This window comes from Acanthochromis polyacanthus, chromosome 9 (genome assembly GCF_021347895.1).
Source record: "Acanthochromis polyacanthus isolate Apoly-LR-REF ecotype Palm Island chromosome 9, KAUST_Apoly_ChrSc, whole genome shotgun sequence".
Classification (NCBI taxonomy): Eukaryota; Metazoa; Chordata; class Actinopteri; family Pomacentridae; genus Acanthochromis; species Acanthochromis polyacanthus.
The window spans coordinates 4,692,723-4,712,486 of record NC_067121.1 but is presented as its reverse complement, the minus strand read 5'-3'; the positions used below and the strand labels follow the sequence as shown (position 1 = coordinate 4,712,486).

Here is a 19,764-nt window from a genome sequence, read left to right as displayed (position 1 = left end):
CACTGTGTAATATTAGGTTTATAAAAACAAAATAGAAATGCAGCAAGAATAGAAGTCGAAGAATAAAAAAAGAAATAGATCTTGTGCAAACTCGAACATTACTTTAGACTAGAACAGTTATGAGATGAAAACACCTGCACAGATAAAGAAAAAAACACCACATATAGAGAGCCCACGTGGTGAAAATCCAGTTTCCTTGTGTTACAAACTTACAGGTGTAAAATAAAAGTTGTAGCTCCGCCCCCTCACTACTTCCACCAATCAGAACGCGCAGCTACATCTCAGTCCATCAGGTTTATCTACTTTCTACAACTGCTTCTGATAAACTCTAAAATGTCTGAACCAGAAACAAAACTCACCAAATGTCCTGCTGTTAGACTGAACTCAAGTCTTCATGCTCTGAAACTCAAATGACTCAAAAGTAGAAAAAAATCATCAAAAATGTGTTCAAAATGCCTCAAAATGTGTCCACAATGACTCGGACTTGTTCAAAATAATTGAAACTTGCATGCACTACTCAAAATTAGTGTAAAATTACTAGAAATATGTCCAAAATGACTAAATTTTGTCCTATTTGTTAAAAATGCACAAAAATTAGTTGCAGTTGTGAAAAGAAGAGTCTTCATGCACGCAAACTTGAAAAAATTACTTGAAAATCCATTGAGAAATGTTCAAAATGTGTCAAAAGATTATCCAGATTGACTTGAAAACTCTAAAATGTCTGAACCATGAACGAAATTCACCAACTGTTCTGCTGTAAGAGTGAACACAACAGTCTTCATGCACTCAAACTAGACCAACATGACTTAAAAACTGTCCAGAAGGATTCAAAACTAGTCCAAACTGATTGAAAGTGTGTTTAAAATGCCCCAAAATGTGTCCACAATGACTCCAAACATGTCCAAAACATATGGAACTTACCTAAAACCCACTCAAAATTTCTGTAAAATGACTAAAATGTGCTTAAATTTATTGCAAAAACTTGTCCAAATTGTTCCAAATGAGTCGAAAACTAGCTGCAAGAGTGAACACAAGGCCCTACATGCACTCAAATTAGACCAAAATGATTTGAAATTTGTCCACAATGACTTCAGACCTGCCTAAAATTACTCAAAATTAGTGTAACATGACTAAAGATTTGTCCACAATGACAAAATCTTGTTCAAATATTTCAAAATGAGTTGAAAACTAGCTGCAGTTGTGAAAACAAGAGTCTTTGAGCACTCAAATGTGTCCAAAATGACTTCAAATTTAGTCTAGAAATGTTCAAATTTGTCCAAAGATTGTCCAGAGTGCCTTAAAAACTCTAAACTTAACAAACTCAGTAAATGTTCTGTTGTTAGAGTGAAACAACAGTCTTCATGCACTCAAAGTAGAATAAAATGACTTGAAAATTGTCCAGGACACTATACTCGTCCAAAATGATTGAAAATGTGCTCAGAAGGTCTCGAAATTTGTTCACAATGACATCAAAACTGCATATTACTCAGAATCAGCGTAGAATGACTAAAAACTTGTCCATTTGTTACAAAAAATGGTGCAGCTCTTAATTTGAACACCTCAAACCGGAAACAATAGCGGCTGAATGGGAACGCTTTTATTCTGAAGGTCCGACCGGAAGGACTTGACAGTGAAGCTAACGGTTCGTCATTTTGAGGATTTAAACGCGTCTTTGAGCCTCTACATGTCATGTTTTTGACCTGATGATGATTAAAAATAGACTTTGATAAACGAGAAGTTTTAGAGTCTGAAACATGTTAGCAGCTAACGCTAGTTAGCCACCTAGCAGGCTAACAGCAGTTAGCTCTCGGTTGCCTGACAACGGAGCGAAGCCAAACAAACCGCTAGCAGGCTAGCACATGCTAGGCGGCTAAAGGAGCTAAGAACCGATTTGTTCTGTCTTTTTGTTGGTTCAGCATTTACCTGTAAAAGTCCAAACGATGGCGGACGACGGGAGACGCGGAGACGAAGAGGACCGAGGACCGGGAGCTGCTCATCAGGTGTTCGTGGTGATGGAGTGTCTGCTGGAGAAGCTAAAGATGCTCAACTACGAGGAGGAAGTCCTGGCTATACACAACATGAAGAACATATCCAGGTAAAACACAACAAACACAACATGAAGAACATGTCCAGGTAAAACACAACAAACACAACATGAAGAACATGTCCAGATAAAACACAACAAACACAACATGAAGAACATGTCCAGATAAAACACAACAAACACAACATGAAGAACATGTCCAGATAAAACACAACAAACACAACATGAAGAACATGTCCAGGCAAAACACAACAAACACAACATGAAGAACATGTCCAGGTAAAACACAACAAACACAACATGAAGAACATGTCCAGGTAAAACACAACAAACACAACATGAAGAACATGTCCAGATAAAACACAACATGAAGAACATGTCCAGGTGAGACATAACTCTGTTTAAACACATTTAACCAGTGAAACTACCTTTTGATTCAGCCCAGTTTATACATCAGTTGTCTGCAGAGAGTTTAGTAGAGTTGAAGAAAGAATAAATAAAGCAGTAAATCAACATCAGGGAGCCAAAAGTGTCTGAAATGTTTGAATAAATAGTCTATAATCAGCAGCCTGAACTCAGAAATTGAAATGTAAAATGATTTACCCAGTGATGCAGTGAATTCAGAAAACCACATGTTTTAATATTATATATTATACATACAGATTCACGTCTGTGTTTATGGGGAAAAAAATGAACAAAAATAAAAAATAAAGATCTGTTTTAACCAGATAGTGACACTGTAGTTGTTAAATCACTGGAGGCAAATAATAATTATTAATAATTAATATAAAACTATTGTTTTGAACTATTGTCTGAACTAAGTAGTTTTTTGTTTGTTTTGGGCTTTTTTTTAACTTTATTAAAATGAGCTAAATATATAATAATCTTACAGTAATGTGCTGCGATTTAAAAGAAAAATAATTTATATTTAGGACTGAAAATGGTAACAGAATTTCATTATTTTTGTTAAATTACAGATAATATTCAATAAATCACAGACAAAAACTGTAAACAAAAAAAACAAAAAGATAGTTTGATCTAAGTGTTTTTAGATCCATAAAAAATCATTATTTTACAAATACGTGGTGTGTTTTGAAAGAAACTATATGCATGTTAAGGACTGAAAAATGGTTTTAATTGTTATTTTAAATTACATCTTCTAATAAAATCACAGAAATTATATATAAATTCTCATTTTTACTTTAAAACAAACAAAGGCCACAACTGTAAATGCAACTTTCTACACCAAAATACTTAAAATGGCAGTTTTTCTGTGTTTAAATCCATTTTAAAGGTCATTATTTTACAAATACTTGCTATTTTTAAAGAAATATCACATATATTAAGGACCGAAAAATGGTTATTAATTGTTAATTGTTATTTTGCAGATTTTCTGTTATTTTAATTTACATTTTGTAATAAAATAACAGAAATTATGTATAAATGTTCACGTTTACGGCTAAAAAAAAGCAAAGGCCACAACTGTAAATGATGTCCACATTGAAAAAATACCTTTATTTTTACAAGTAGTAAATGTGTGTAAATGTGCACTCTATTTATGGGTACTGTATTTAATTACATTTAAAAATATTTTACATATGCTTGCTTTTTTTAAAAGAAATAATTACGTACATTGAGGATTGAAAAGTTATATTAATATAATTATACAAAAATCTAATTATTTTTCACTGTTATTATCTGTTATTTACAGAGTTTCTGTTATTTTAAATTATATTTTCAAATAAAATCACAGAAATTATGCATAGATTCTCGTGTTTTCTGTAAAACAAACTGCTTCAAACTGATCTTGTTTGTCTTAAAATAGCATGAGTCTCATTAATTACACAAAAACTGTGTCAAAGCAAAATGGCAGCAGTATTCTCAGTTCCTCCTCCATAATCTCCTAATTTATGTCCAATGTTATTGTAGTACTGGGGAATCACATCACACAGAATTAATTTTATAAAGTAAAACACAGATGAATGTATTGGAACTGGCATCTCTTCACTGTTTTGACAGTAAAGTAGACCACAACACTGAGGAAATGTTTTAGATATTTAATATATTCTGTAACAAATCCTAATATTTTTAACTCCCACTGATACAAAACAGAGAAAATCCCCCACAGATTCATTTTAAACTGAAAATCTTTGATGTTTTTCTTGATAAATAACTTCAATAATTCATCTGCTGCTGGTTTTATGTTCTGATGTTTTTAGGCTGATGGTTAAATAGGATTTTAGTCGTCTGTCTTCTTTATCCTGGTTCATTTTATTTATTGTGCAACTTTAGAGTCCAAAGCAAACCCAGTTTATCTTTATCTTGACCTTGAAAAGTATCTTCCAATTAATTTTAATTAACTAAAATTTCTTTTTAACTCCAGGTAAAAGCTGAAGGTGACATCTGGGAAGCAGAACTTTATCTTTCTCAGAGAAAACTTTTAAAATTACCTCATTTTGAGATGGTTTCAGGGTTTTCATGTTTCATTTCCATGTTTTATTTCAGGGACACATTCAGTAGCTTGTAAACATAAAGTTAAGATTAAACGGTAGAGAGAGCTTTTCAACAGTTTGACCGTGACCAACCCTTCCTGTCTCCTCTTCATGTCCAGACATTACTTCGTCTCCAGCCCCTACCTGGCGTCCAACCCTGGCGAGCAGTTCTACATGTTCACCATCATGGCGGCGTGGCTCATCAACGTGGCGGGGAGGCCGTTCACCGAGCCTCAGGAGTATGACGAGCCCAACGCCACCGTGTCCAACATCCTGGCAGAGCTCAGAGCCTTTGTAAGTCGATGGAAACACCGACTCCCAGAGCTGCAGGTTCTGTAGTTTAACCTGGTCTGAAGGTAAAGCTCCTGTTAGCAAATATGCCAACAGAAATCTGTCCCATTGAGCTGCATCAGGTTTAAACGTTTATAAGACCTGTGACCAGATTATACTGAAGCTTCATTACTGATGGAAAGTTGGAGATCTGAACTTAGTGATGGAAGTCCAAACCTTTGTTTACGTCTGTGATCACACAATGTCTTCTTCTTCTACTGCTTCATCTTCTTTCTTCTTCATCTTCTTCTTTATCTTCTTCATCTTTGTCTCCTCGTCCTTCTTCCTCTTCCTCTTCTTTTTCTTCTTCTCCTTCTTCTTCTTCCTCTTCTTCATCTCCTGTAGTTCCTGGTTGTTCCACCAGGTGGAGTCTCTTCCTGTTTAATCCTGTAGAGACCAGAGGAGGCGTCACTCAGACTACAGTTCATGTTAAAGCAGGGAGCATTGTTTAGCTAATAAAAGGGCACCATGACAAAGACTTCAGTGGTGGTTAATGAGCTCCTACCAGAACTTAAATACTAAGTCAAGTTTGTCCAAGTTAACAACTCTTCCTGCCAGATATTTAATGTCGGTTTTTGTTACAGAGTGCTGATAATTGTTGCTATGGACTTGTTTGAATTCAGACTTTTAAGGACTGAACCCCAGCTGTTGTCTCAGTTCCTTCTTATCACAGTTTGAAGGCTGAATTTTCATTTTATTTCCTCTCAAAACTGTTTCTGCTTCACGTCACCGACATCAAAAACCATCCAGACGTCTCTTTTAGCCCCGACGCTTCTGTGATCTGACGGATGAACGGAACGCCAAACGATGAATAAAATATTTCAGGGAGCTTTTGATCCTGAGCTCCAACTCTCTGATTTCCATCTCAGAACAGAGATATGAGAATATAAAGGACTCGTCTGTTGTCTGTCAGGGCGTTAAGGTGGACTTTCCGCCCTCCAAACTGAAAACTGGATCCGGTGAATACGTCTGCTTTGTGTTGGACCGACTGGCTGAAGAAGCTCTGAAGAGGAGAGGTGTCATCTTCAGGAGGTACGGCCACGTTTCTCTAAACTAACAGATTTACTCCTGCATAAAACCACCTCAGAGGCTCCACAATCTTTTACTTTTAACCTCCTTTTTCTGGACGTTTGGTGCTTGTTCTGCCTCGAGACACAACAGTAAAGTGACCCATTTCCTCTGCAAGTCTTAAAAAGCTGCAGCTGCATTTATTTACAGTGTATTTACTGCTTTAAGGAGTTCAGTTCAGCTTCAGGGTGGACAAAAAACCCCGAAATAGCAAGATGAAAAAACGAACAGGACAATCGAGCCAAAATCAACAAAACCAAAATACAATATCTAACCTACTTTTCCAACGAAAACAGGAGAAAACAAGGTCAAAATAAATGATTGTCCAATTCTACAAACTCCTGGGTCAATATTTAGTGTTTCACTTTCATTTCCCCAGGTTTAATAGAAATGTTAACCTTTCTAACACCAGAGCACTTTATGCCAAACATTCATTTCAGTCCCACAGCAGAAAATATTAGTACATCAACAAAACTTAAAGTCTTTAAATATTCTAAAACTTTGATTTTCTGAGTTTTTAAAAAGAAAATTGTTCATAAAGTCAGGCATAGTTGGTACATTTCTGAACTTCTATGCCCATGCTCTGCTTTTAACTGTTCCACAAATATGCTTGGTGGCTGAGAGAGACTTTATATGAAGAAACATCTCAAGACAAACATGTTTTCAGTGGCTTTTTGTTTCATTTACTGGCCTTAATATTGGGACTATGTCTCCATAAAGTTCCTGTAAGTGTATATCTATGGATGGATCCATATTTCTACTAAAATACAACCTTTGGTCGACATTTCAAAAAAATTTGAAGCTCTAACATCAGTAGAATCTGACGTGTGGAAAGGTTTCAGTTTATATATGTTCAGACTAAATATTGATGTGGACTCACTGGTAGGAAACAGAAAGTGGTGTTCACAGAGGTCCAGATGTTCACAAATGTCTAGATGTTCATAGAGGTCTAGGTGTTCATAGAGGTCTAGGTGTTCATAGAGGTCTAGATGTTCATAGAGATCTAGATGTTCATAGAGGTCCAGATGTTCACAGAGGTCCAGATGTTCACAGAGGTCCAGATGTTCACAGAGGTCTAGATGTTCACAGAGGTCTAGATGTTCATAGAGGTCTAGGTGTTCATAGAGGTCTAGATGTTCACAGAGGTCGAGATGTTGATGTTCAAAGAGGTCTAGATGTTGATGTTCATAGAGGTCTAGATGTTCATAGAGGTCTAGGTGTTCATAGAGGTCTAGATGTTCATAGAGGTCCAGATGTTCATAGAGGTCTAGATGTTCATAGAGGTCTAGATGTTCATAGAGGTCTAGATGTTCATAGAGGTCTAGATGTTCATAGAGGTCTAGATGTTCATAGAGGTCTAGATGTTCATAGAGGTCTAGATGTTGATGTTCAAAGAGGTCTAGATGTTGATGTTCATAGAGGTCTAGATGTTCACAGAGGTCCAGATGTTCATAGAGGTCCAGATGTTCATAGAGGTCCAGATGTTCATAGAGGTCCAGATGTTCATAGAGGTCTAGATGTTCATAGAGGTCTAGATGTTGATGTTCAAAGAGGTCTAGATGTTCATAGAGGTCTAGATGTTCATAGAGGTCTAGGTGTTCATAGAGGTCTAGGTGTTCATAGAGGTCTAGATGTTCACAGAGGTCTAGATGTTCACAGAGGTCTAGATGTTCACAGAGGTCTAGATGTTCACAGAGGTCTAGATGTTCACAGAGGTCTAGATGTTCACAGAGGTCTAGATGTTGATGTTCAAAGAGGTCTAGATGTTGATGTTCAAAGAGGTCTAGATGTTGATGTTCAAAGAGGTCTAGATGTTGATGTTCAAAGAGGTCTAGATGTTGATGTTCATAGAGGTCTAGATGTTCACAGAGGTCCAGATGTTCATAGAGGTCCAGATGTTCATAGAGGTCCAGATGTTCATAGAGGTCCAGATGTTCATAGAGGTCCAGATGTTCATAGAGGTCTAGATGTTCATAGAGGTCTAGATGTTCATAGAGGTCTAGATGTTGGCGTTCATAGAGGTCGAGATGTTGATGTTCAAAGAGGTCCAGATGTTCATACAGGTCCAGATGTTCATAGAGGTCTCGATGTTGATGTTCAAAGAGGTCTAGATGTTGATGTTCATAGAGGTCTAGATGTTCATAGAGGTCTAGATGTTCATAGAGGTCTAGATGTTCATAGAGGTCCAGATGTTCATAGAGGTCTAGATTTTGATAGAGGTCTAGATGTTCATAGAGGTCTAGATGTTCATAGAGGTCCAGATGTTCATAGAGGTCTAGATTTTGATAGAGGTCCAGATGTTCATAGAGGTCTAGGTGTTCATAGAGGTCTAGATGTTCATAGAGGTCCAGATGTTCATAGAGGTCCAGATGTTCATAGAGGTCCAGATGTTCATAGAGGTCCAGATGTTGGTGTCAGACGTTACAAGCTGCTTCCATGTTGTCTTCATGTTAACGTTTAACAACAATTACTCTGTTTTCTGCTTTCAGACCAAACTATCCATCTGAAAACACAGAAGAAGAGTCGGTGTTAGAAGACGACGCAGAGCTCACCCTCAGCAAGGTGGAGGAGGAGATGATCGTAGGTGTCCAGCTTTGTTTTGCTGTTTATTTCTTTTCATCTGCATCCTAAGATCCAGTTTATCGCACATTAATGCGACTCTTTAGTGCACAGATGAATCCACTGATCAGGTCCTGGATGCAGTTTGTTAAATGTCTGTTCCAGGTGGATCATTTCTGCATTTTCTTTTCAGTCAGACTGAAGACAAACATTTAAAATGATTGGTGTAAAAATCTGCCTTTGGGAAAGACGACACAGAGCTATAAAGAAAACAAGCCTGTGTTCCCTTATTTGACAGGAGTTAGTGCATTTTGCTGTTATTTCTGACCAAACATGTCCATTGTGCTGACTGAATGAATCCCTAATTAGCAGAACTCGTTAGAAAATGTAATTGCTGTTTTTATTCTCAGTTCTTCTCTGGTTGTTTTCCTTCTTCTTTTAAAAGCAAGCATTCATCTGTGCAAGTAAAAGCGTGCCAGTGGTACGAACCAGAGCGTGTAAAACCTGAAGCTGTCTGGAAATAGAACTTTAAAAGTCATTAAACTCACCAAGAAAAGTTCAAACCTGTGGACTGAGTAGTGAAAGATGAAAATATGAGTGGAAATAAATCTTAATTAGAGTCTACAGACGTCAGGATAGACAGACAGACAGCTATATGGACCAGAGAAAAGGGAAACTGCAGCATTAGAGCAGCAGTTTATCACAAAACACATGAATCTGACAAGAGGTAGGTAAGAAAACATCATATTAAAAGATATGTACACGTGCACAATACTCGATAAAAATGAAACATCTTAATAGAGATTGAGAATAAGATAGAACTCTCATAGTGCAAATTAAAAGTCTCCTCTCTATAACAACATTACTGCAGTGTGTACACTGTTGTTGTTAAAATATATGTTGCTTTTCTTTGGTTTATTACGAGATGTATTCCATGTTTTATGAAAAAATAGCATGATTTTGTGGAAGAGTTTACCCTAAATTGGGAAATCTCTACTCAGACCATAAATTGAAGTAAATAATGTGATTGTGAGCTTGTATTCAGTGTTTTAATTTAATTACTGTATGTTGTTTTTATGTGTGAACTCAGGAGGAACTGGATGACGAGGAGGAGAACGTGATGGACCTGGAGGCTCTGAAGTTACGAACAACTCACATTGTAAGATCACATGCCAATAAATTAACTTCATGATTAAGATATTTCCTTGTACATTTTGCCAGAAGGGTCCTGTTACCTGAGCGGTTTTTAACAGGTTTTCTTTTCACCTGTTGTAAATCTGCCGCCGGACAGGAAGCGGAACCGTCGTCCAAACCGGACGAGATTCTGGAGTCGACGGTCGACGCGGCCGAGTGGAACCTGGAGGTGGAACGAGTTCTGCCTCAGCTCAAAGTCACCATCAGGACCGACAACAAGGTACCAACCTGAACACCAGCATCCCATTCATTATAAGGAGGGTTGAAGGCAGGAGTGTCAAACTGGTTCTAGTTCAGGTTCCACATTCAGACCAATTTGATCTCCAGTAAAACCACAGCATAAGAACTGATAAACAACCACAACTCCTGATGGTTCCTTTGTTTTACTGCAGAAATGTTCACATTTAAGGATTATCTTTGTACTAAACATCATGAACAACCTGAAGTTTATGAAGAAAAATGAATTCAGTTTCAGCAACATTCAGCCTCAGTTTATCATTTCCACATTGCAACTTCCAGATCGGGCTGCACAGTGGCCTAGTGGTTAGCACTTTCGCCTTGCAGCAAGAAGATCCCCGGTTCAAATCCCGGGGTGGGTCTGGGATCTTTCTGCATGGAGTTTGCATGTTCTCCCTGTGCATGCGTGGGTTTTCTCCGGGTACTCCGGCTTCCTCCCACAGTCCAAAAACATGCTGAGGTTAATTGGTTGCTCTAAATTGTCCATAGGTGTGAATGTGAGTGTGATTGTGTGTCTGTATATGTAGCCCTGTGACAGACTGGTGACCTGTCCAGGGTGTCCCCTGCCTTCACCTGAATCAGCTGGGATAGACTCCAGCACCCCCCATGACCCTAGTGAGGATAAAGCGCTGCATACAGAGAGAACTTCCAGATCAGAGTGTTGACAAAGGAACACAACATTTAGTCACCTGGAACGGAACCATAGAAGATTTACCTGAAGGATCAAAATGACAAAAGTCAGACCACAAAAAAGACAAAACAACAAAAACAAGACACAAAACGCGAAAAATGAGAAACAAAATGACAAAAAAATAGACAACACATGCAAGACCAAAAAAGCACAAAACGCCAAAAATGATGCTCAAAACAACGAATACAGCGAAACGCAAAATGACAAAAAATGAAACAAACATCAGAAGTCAGACAGGAAAAGACAAAAAACAACAAGACAAAATATTACAAAAATGAGACTGAAAATGACTAAACATTGAACACAAAATGACAAAAAATGACACAAACAACACGAAACAAAACTAAAAAGGGAATAAAATTAGACAAAAAATTACAAAGTGACATAACAACAAACGAGAAAAACGTGACAAAAAATTATAGAAATGCCACAAATGAGACAAAAATGACAAAAGTGAGAAACAAAACGATTAAAATAATAGACAACAGAAGCAAGATGAAAAGGAAACAAAAGAAAGAGAAACAAAGCGACAAAAACAAGACACAAAACGCCAAAAATGAGAAACAAAATGACAAAAAATAGACAATACATGCAAGACCACAAAAGCACAAAACGCCAAAAATGATGCTCAAAACAACGAATACAGCGAAACGCAAAATGACAAAAATAAGACAAAAACACAAGCAGACAAAAAGGAAGCTCAAAACAAGAAACAACACGACAAAAAATGAAACAAACGTCAGAAGTCAGACAGGAAAAGACAAAACAACAACAAGACAAAATATTACAAAAATGTTTGAAATAAAAACATAAATTTTACATTTTTTAAAAAATGCTTTTAGTTGTAATTTTTAGTACAAATTACTCTTATTTCACAGATTTTCCCTGTTTTGCTAAAATGCAGAAAATATCAAGAAAAATGACATTTAAAAAACACATCACCTCACATATTAACCCTAAAATACCGGACAGAACTCAAAATGCTTAACTGTTATACACTTTTTCTCTTTTAGTTTCCTCATCAAACATTCCTGGCCATTTCTCAGTTCGAAGAACGCAAGTCTGTACTCGCATTCTCACCAAGTCCGGTGTTGCGAGAACGACTCGTAAGACTGGACTTGGTGAGAACACGAGAACGCATCGAGGTTAAAGTTAATTTGGAACAGCTGCGTACTCGATGACGTCACCGCCTCGGTTCATCCAGAGGCAGTCTCTGAGTTCATCTGCTCCGGTTATTTTTACCGTGAAAAACAACGAAATGGAACAAATATAACAACATGCATGTTCACGTTTTAATTTTAAAACAGTTACTGTGTATGTATATAGTCAGGTTTGTAAGATTGTTATAGATCTTTTTAATGTTTTAGAGCCTCTGATTTATTAACAGCTTTAGTTTGTGATGAACTGAACCGTCTCATTCTCAGTTCTATCAGTGGATCCATAAAAACTTTTCAGAAACAGATTGGTGAAAAAATATTAAACCGACACGAGGACACTTCATAAACCCCTGTTTATGAAGTGTCCTGGATGGTTTACAGTTTTATTACTGACATTAATAAAATACATTAGTCTACATTCTACATCCATACTGATGTTTGTCCTCCAACATCCAGAGATAGTGGCAACATTTTGAAAAAGTAGTTCAAAATTAAAAAATGATCAAAATAATATAAGATATACAAAAGTACTGCTTCTAGAAATAACATTATTGCACACACCAATGGTAATGCATCGATTCTTTCACAAATTGAAATGTTGACATAAGTATTAAGATTACACAAATTATTATCTATATTGCACAGATTTTATTTCAATAAAATACTTTTTGGGGCTGTGCCCGACCAAGCCCACAGGGTCCAAAGACTCGGCCACCAGGTGCTCTGTGACCAGCTCCCCTCCAGACCAGGCTCCAGGGAGAGGCCCCGGTTTCCCTAGTCTGGACCAGGTAGCGGCTTTCGTCTTTGTCATCAGGGTTTTCACAATCGCTCTTTGTCTGGTCCCTCACCTAGAACCAATTTGCCTTGGGAGACCCTACCAGGGGCGATTGCCCCGGACAACATAGCTCCCAGGATCACAGGGACACTCAAACCCCTCCACCGCGATAAGGTGGCGATTCTTAAGAGGGGAACATAGAACACAGAGGACGCAGGACAGGACGAAGGACATGACACATGACAGGACGCAAGACAGGAGAGAAAAGGAAAGGAAAGGGGGAATAGAAAGAATGTGGGGATAGTAGTAGGGAAAGAAAAGATGGAAGGAAAGGGAAGAAATAGAGAGGATGAGGGTGACAGAGGTTGAAGAGGTGAGGAGAAAGCAGGCAGAAGGGGTGAGGAGATGGAGGAAGGGGGAGGCTACTCCGCCTTCTTGTCACAAAATTCAAAGGAAGTTAAAAATTTTGAGACATCATTTTTTCCAGGTTAGATATTGGGGGCCTGGTTAAAACATTGTTTTGGATGGTTTCTGATGAAAATTTTATCTTTTGCTAATTTTTTTAACATGTTTTTTTTTATTTTTAGGTTAAAAACATAAATTAAAATTAAGTAGTGCCAGACCCAGAAGACCCATGCTCTTCAAGGTCTCTTTCTAAAAAAACATGAGAGCCGGATCAAGAAACGGTTCCTATTTTTCTTTCTGCTAGCTGCAGGTTGGCAGCAGGTCTGTGTTTGGATGACCTCAACTTTCTGCTCTTCCTTGTTGTCGAAATGTTCCATTAAGTGGTCCAAGTCATGAAAGCCACCTTCCATAAAATGTTCTAGGATATTTTTTAGATCTTTACAAAGTTCCTCTAAATTCTCTGACCGGTCAATGATTGCATGCTTTTCTGTTTGTGGAGCCTCAATTTTCTGCTCTGTGTCACTGTCATCGTCCATAAAATGGTCAGTGAAGTGGTCCAGTGCATGGAAATCATCTTCCATAAAATGTCCAATGACATTTTCTATGTCTTGGTGAAGCATTTTTAAATTCTTGGACCGATCAATTATGACGGTCTTCTGTTTTTGGAGAGCCCCACCTTTCTGCTTTGCATTTTTGTCTTGCAATGCACTGAGGTCCTCTTTCAGAAAATGTTCTAGGACATTTTCCAAATCTTTACGAAGCATTTTTAAATTCTCTGACCAGTCAATTATAACGCTCTTCTGTTGTTGGAGAGCCCCACCTTTCTGCTTTGCATTTTCTGAATGTTCAATCTGCTGCATCACTCTCACGTCACGTTCCCGTCTACTCTGTTTGCCTGCGTTCGCTCCCCTCATGGTTTTGTAAGCCGACTCTCAGTACTGGACCAGAATTTCACCTCTAGAATTCACCTGGACTGGACTTCACCTCTAGAACAGAATGATCTTTCAAAGGCACATTCACCTACATTAGTAAACTCTGGCGTGACATCATCATGACACGTATGTGACATCATCAACAGAATGTGCCTTTGATCTTTTGACAGTTGCCCTGTTGCCATGGTGACAGCAGGCCAGTTTGAAAGTAAACAGCCACTGAGCAGCTCTAAGACCAGTGTTGCTGATGAACCCTGTAGCTCCGGCAGATTTTACGGCAGAAACTTCGTTCGAACTTTAAACCAGTCACGAGGCTTTCAGCGTTAGCCGTGTAAATCCGTGTTTTCATGTCTGTTACGGGTTTTACACAGTCGCAGTTTAAGTTTTATGAATTTTTCTAAAATTTGAAACTTTTCCTCCAGCTGGAATTATTTTGTTTTTGTTTAAATAAAGTGCAGCCAACCTTGTGTCTTTCTCACAGTTTCTGCTCTACATGAACAATTAAAAGACAGAAATGGAGGGATTTCTGTCCTCTTCCGCCCGGTGTGAGTCTCATTGCTGTAGGATATATGTTTTTTTTCATAAATCTCCTCAGAGCTCAGAGTGTGTCGACCAAAACTCTCACTGACTCCAGTATGTGTGAGCTCTAAAATCAGAAACGCTGAGTGTCTTTAGCCTGCCACCAAATCTTGTAGAAAAAACAGAACAGACACCAAAATACATCAGAATGTTCCCAAGTAGATTCCTCCTTCTCACGCTGAAAGAATTTTTAACTACAACTCACAGTTTTTGAACTGTGATGGTTTGTTGGAGGGTCCATCCCATCCATCCATCTTCTTCCGCTTCATCCGAGGTCGGGTCGCGGGGGCAGCTCTCTCGCAGTGATGTCCAGACCTCCCGATCCACGCACACCTCCTCCAAACTGTCTGGGGGTATCCCGAGGCGTTCCAGGCCAGCCGAGAGACATAGTCCCTCCAGCGGTGTCCTAGGTCTTCCCCGGGGTCTCCTCCCAGTGGGACGTGCCTGGAACACCTCCCGAGGGAGGCGTCCAGGGGGCATCCGAAACAGATGCCCAAGCCACCTAAGCTGGCTCCTCTCAATGCGGAGGAGCAGCGGGTCTACTCCGAGCTCCTCCCGGGTGACCGAGCTCCTCACCCTATCTCTAAGGGAGCGCCCAGCCACCCTGCGGAGGAAACTCATTTCGGCCGCTTGTATCCGCGATCTTGTCCTTTCGGTCATGATCCAGTTTTCATGACCATAGGTGAGGGTGGGGAACGTAGATCGACCGGTAAATCGAGAGCTTTGCCTTCTGACTCAGCTCCTTCTTCCCCACAACAGTCCGATACAACGCCCGCATCACTGCAGACGCTGCACCGATCCGTCTGTCAATCTCTCGCTCCATCCGCCCCCCACTCGTGAACAAGACCCCGAGATACCTGAACTCCTCCACTTGGGGAGGGACACCCCACCGACCTGAAGGGGGCAAAGTACCTTTTCCGGTCGAGAACCATGGCCTCGGATTTGGAGGAGCTGATCCCCATCCCGGCCACTTCACACTCGGCTGCGAACCGCCCCAGTGCGCACTGAAGGTCCTGATTCGATGAAGCCAACAGGACAACGTCATCTTGCAAACAGCAGAGACGAGATCCTGTGGTTCCCGAACCGGACTCCTTCCGCCCCTGACTGCGCCTAGAAATTCTGTCCATAAAGATAACGAACAGAACCGGAGACAAGGGCAGCCCTGGCGGAGACCGACGCGCACCGGGAACAGGTCCGACTTACTGCCGGCTAACGGACCAAACTCCTACTGTGGTCATACAGGGATCGGACCGCCCTTAACAAAGGGCCCCGAACCCCATATTCCCCAGAACCCTCCACAAGACACCCCGAGGGACACGGTCAAACGCCTTCTCCAAGTCCACAAAACACATGTGGACTGGTTGGGCGAACTCCCATGAACCCTCGAGGATCTGCTGGAGGGTTATAGAGCTGGTCCAGTGTTCCGCGACCAGGACGAAAACCACACTGCTCCTCCTGGATCCGAGGTTCGACTATCGGCCGGATTCTCCTCTCCAGTACCCTGGAATAGACTTTACCAGGGAGGCTGAGAAGTGTGATTCCCCTATAGTTGGAACACACCCTCCGGCTTCCCGCCTTCTTATACAGAGGGACCACCGCCCCGGTCTGCCAGTCCAGAGGTACCGTCCCCCGACCGCCACGCGATGCTGCAGAGACGTGTCAACCAGGACAGTCCCACAACATCCAGAGACTTCAGATACTCAGGACGGATCTCATCCACCCCCGGAGCCTTGCCACCGGGTAGCTTGTGAACCACCTCAGTGACTTCAGCCTGGGTGATGGGCGAGTCTCCCCCCGGCATCATCAGTCTCTGCTTCCTCTCCGGAAGACGTGACGGCGGATTGAGGAGATCCTCGAAGTATTCCTTTCCACCGTCCAACAACGTCCCCAGTCGAGGTCAAACAGCTCCCCACCCGCACTGTAACAGTACTGGTGAGGTACTGCTTTCCCCCCTCCCTGAGGCGCCGGACGGTTTGCCAGAATTTCTTCGAGGGCCGACCGATAGTCCTCCTCCATGGCCTCTCCGAACTCCTCCCAGACCCGAGTTTTTTGCCTCTGCGACTGCCCGGGCTGCAGCACGCCTTAGCCTGCCGGTACCCTCAGTTGCCGTCAGGAGTCCTGCAGGCCAACATGGCCCGGTAGGAATTCCTTCTTCAGCTTGACGGCATCCCTTACCTCCGATGTCCACCACCGGGTTCGGGGATTGCCGCCACGACAGGCCACCAGAGACCTTGCGGCCACAGCTCCGAGCGGCCGCATCGACAATGGAGTAGGAGAACAAAGTCCACTCAGACTCTATAATCTCCCACCTCCCTCGGGATCTGTGAGAAGCTCTCCCGGAGGTGGGAGTTAAAGTCACTCCTAACAGAGGGTTCCGCCAGCCGTTCCCAACAGACCCTCACGATACGCTTGGGCCTGCCAGGTCTAACCAGCTTCTTCCCCTGTAGGCGGATCCAGCTCACCACCAGGTAGTGATCGGTCGACAGCTCCGCCCCTCTCTTCACCCGAGTGTCCGAGACACGCGACCGGAGGTCAGAAGACACGACTACAAAGTCGATCATCGACCTCCGGCCTAGGGTGTCCTGGTGCCACGTGCACTTATGGACACCCCTGTGCTCGAACATGGTGTTCATGATGGACAAACTGTGACTCGCACAGAAGTCCAACAATTGAGCACCACTCGGGTTCAGATCGGGGGGGCCGTTCTTACCAATCACCCCCCTCCAGGTCTCACTGTCGTTGCCCACGTGGTCGTTGAAGTCCCCCGCAGGACAATGGAGTCCCCGGTCGGAGCACTATCCAGCACCTTTCCCAGGGACTCCAAGAAGGCCGCATACCCCCCACTAGTGTTCGGGCCGTAGGCCACGACTACGGTGAGGAGCCTGTCCCCAACCCGAAGGCGTAGGGACGCGACCCTCTCGTCCACCGGGGTGAACTCCAACACGAGGCGACTAAGCTGGGGGGCAATGAGCAGTGCCACCCCAGCCTGCCGCCTCACCCCGCGGGGAACTCCAGAATAATGGAGCGCCCAACCCCTTTCCAGAGGGGCGGTTCCAGAGCCCAAGCCGTGCGTGGAGGTGAGGCCGACTATATCTAGTCGGTAGCGCTCAACCTCCCGCACCAGCTCAGGCTCCTTCCCCGCCAGTTTGGTGACGTTCCACGTCCCCACAGTAAGTGGTCGTGAACGCGGGCCGGGCCGCCGAGGCACCCCGCCTCGACCGCCGCCCTGTCCACTTTGCACCCGACCCCTACGGAACCCTCTGTGAGTGGTGAGCCCACAGGAGGGCGGACCCACGTCGTCCTTTCGGGCTAAGCCCGGCCGGGTCCCGTGGGCGGAGACCCGACCACCAGGCGCTTGCATACGAGCCCCAACCCCAGGCCTGGCTCCAGGGTGGGGCCCCGGCTGCGCCATACCGGGCGGCGTCACGGTCCTTATGTTTTTAACTGCCATACGGGTCATTAAGTTTTACGGGGGCTAAGCCCCCAACCCTCCTCCTTTATCCGGGCTTGGGACCGGCATCGGCAGGACACCTGCCGGTACCTGCCGGTGGCGGAGTTTGTTGGAGGGTCTAATCCGCTAATTCACCCTGGAATTCTGGAGTACATTTGGCAGTGAGCTAGTTAGCAAGACATGCTAATGTTAGCCGCTAACAGTAGAGCACATAAGCACTGGAAACTTCTTGTGCTTTCATGACACATTTTTTGTTAATCCAGCAGGGGGGACATTTGAATTGTTCCAGCAGCAAAGACAGTGCCAACATTTTGAAAAAGTAGTTCAAAAATTAAAAAATGATGAAAATAATACAAGACATACGAAAGTACTGCTTCTAGAAATAACATTATTGCACACACCGATGGTAATGCATCGATTCTTTCACAAATGGAAATGTTGACATAAGTATTAAGATTACACAAATTATTATCTATATTGCACAGATTTTATTTATGTATACAAAGTAATATTGTACAATATTATAAACATACAGAACATTCATCACATTGTCCAGAATAAAACAGTAGGACTAATCACAGCAAAAAAACCACTTCAAAATAAATCCAAAATTATGAAAAGTTAAAAGTCTGATTATCTGTGAAGACTCATCAAAGCAACAAATCATCAAAAAGTCCTCTTGAAAACCTTTGAAACTTCATTATTTACAGTTTTTCTCCATTGGTTTGGCTCATTTCTCGAAACCGATGACATTCTCAAAACTCTAGGTGCATTTTGCAAAATACTTTCTATGGTTCTGCACAACACCATGGATTACCAGCAAAATACCATATCTCTCTCAAAACACTTCATCCATGCCTCAAAACCAAAAACTCCTCTCGTGTAAATAGTCAGTGGCACCAAAATGACACATTTTTTCTTAATACCTTCAGCACATTTCTTGAAACAGAAAGTACGTTCTCAAAATCATAGGTTCATTTGGCAAAATGGATGACTTAGCACAACTCCATGGATCACCAGCTAAAGGTCATATCTCTATGAAAACAATTCACTCATGCTTCAAAACTAAACATTTTTTTCATACAAATGGTCAGTGCCCTCAAAATGCAAAGTCCCTGTAGCGTTGTGTGAGCACTACTCGTCAAAACGTTTAGAAGTTTGGTCACTGTGGCAGAGGAACATCAAATATCCCTCATGTCTAACAGTACAATGGTGTAAAGAAAAACCTCAATAAGACAAAACAAAACATGAGTAGTCTTTAAGTTCTGACACACACATGGCACTTGCACTGCCATGGGAAGTTTATTCTTACAGTTTCTCAATTGCTTTGACACATTTCTCAAAACCAAATCAACTTTTGCAAAACAGCTCACACAAATTTCAAAACTCTGTTTCATCTACTTACAAGCAAATTTGATCTCAACAAAATGCAGTTTCACATCCAAAATGATAGACTGTGGAGCGGGGCACATTAGGCTGCACTCTTTGACCTGCCTCTGCCATTGTTAGGCCGTGGTTGATTGCATGGTCAACAAGAGTAGCCCGAATTTCATCAGGGACAGCTTGGTGTCTGTGTGCACCTCGGCCTCTTCCTCGTATTCCACCACCACGCATTTTATAGCTCCTCTTGAAGTTGAAGTGATCTACAGTAATTCAGGGTGTTCCTGACATATTTTGGGAATTGAATAAATTGTTTTGATTGTGACGACTTAAACATTGAAATAATGCTAACATGTTTTGAAGGGTATGACAGTTTGACTGAGAAGTGACAGTCAGCTCAGATCACTGACATATATTCACACGGTATTTGTACAAACTGTAGGAGATTGTGTTTAATCATTTGCAGAACT

General features: G+C 41.6%; 1 protein-coding gene across 1 annotated transcript in view; it reads left to right on the top strand.

Annotated features, from left to right (window-relative positions):
* Positions 1–1,566: 1,566 nt before the first annotated feature.
* ift57 (intraflagellar transport 57 homolog (Chlamydomonas)) overlaps positions 1,567–19,764 on the top strand; it is a 29,734-nt gene continuing 11,536 nt past the window's right edge. Inside the window, 7 exon segments of the mRNA XM_051952971.1 lie at positions 1,567–1,642; positions 1,917–2,095; positions 4,656–4,830; positions 5,780–5,898; positions 8,424–8,514; positions 9,584–9,652; positions 9,785–9,907. Of these exon segments, the coding sequence (XP_051808931.1) occupies positions 1,941–2,095; positions 4,656–4,830; positions 5,780–5,898; positions 8,424–8,514; positions 9,584–9,652; positions 9,785–9,907 (732 nt within the window). The 5' untranslated portion in view covers positions 1,567–1,642; positions 1,917–1,940.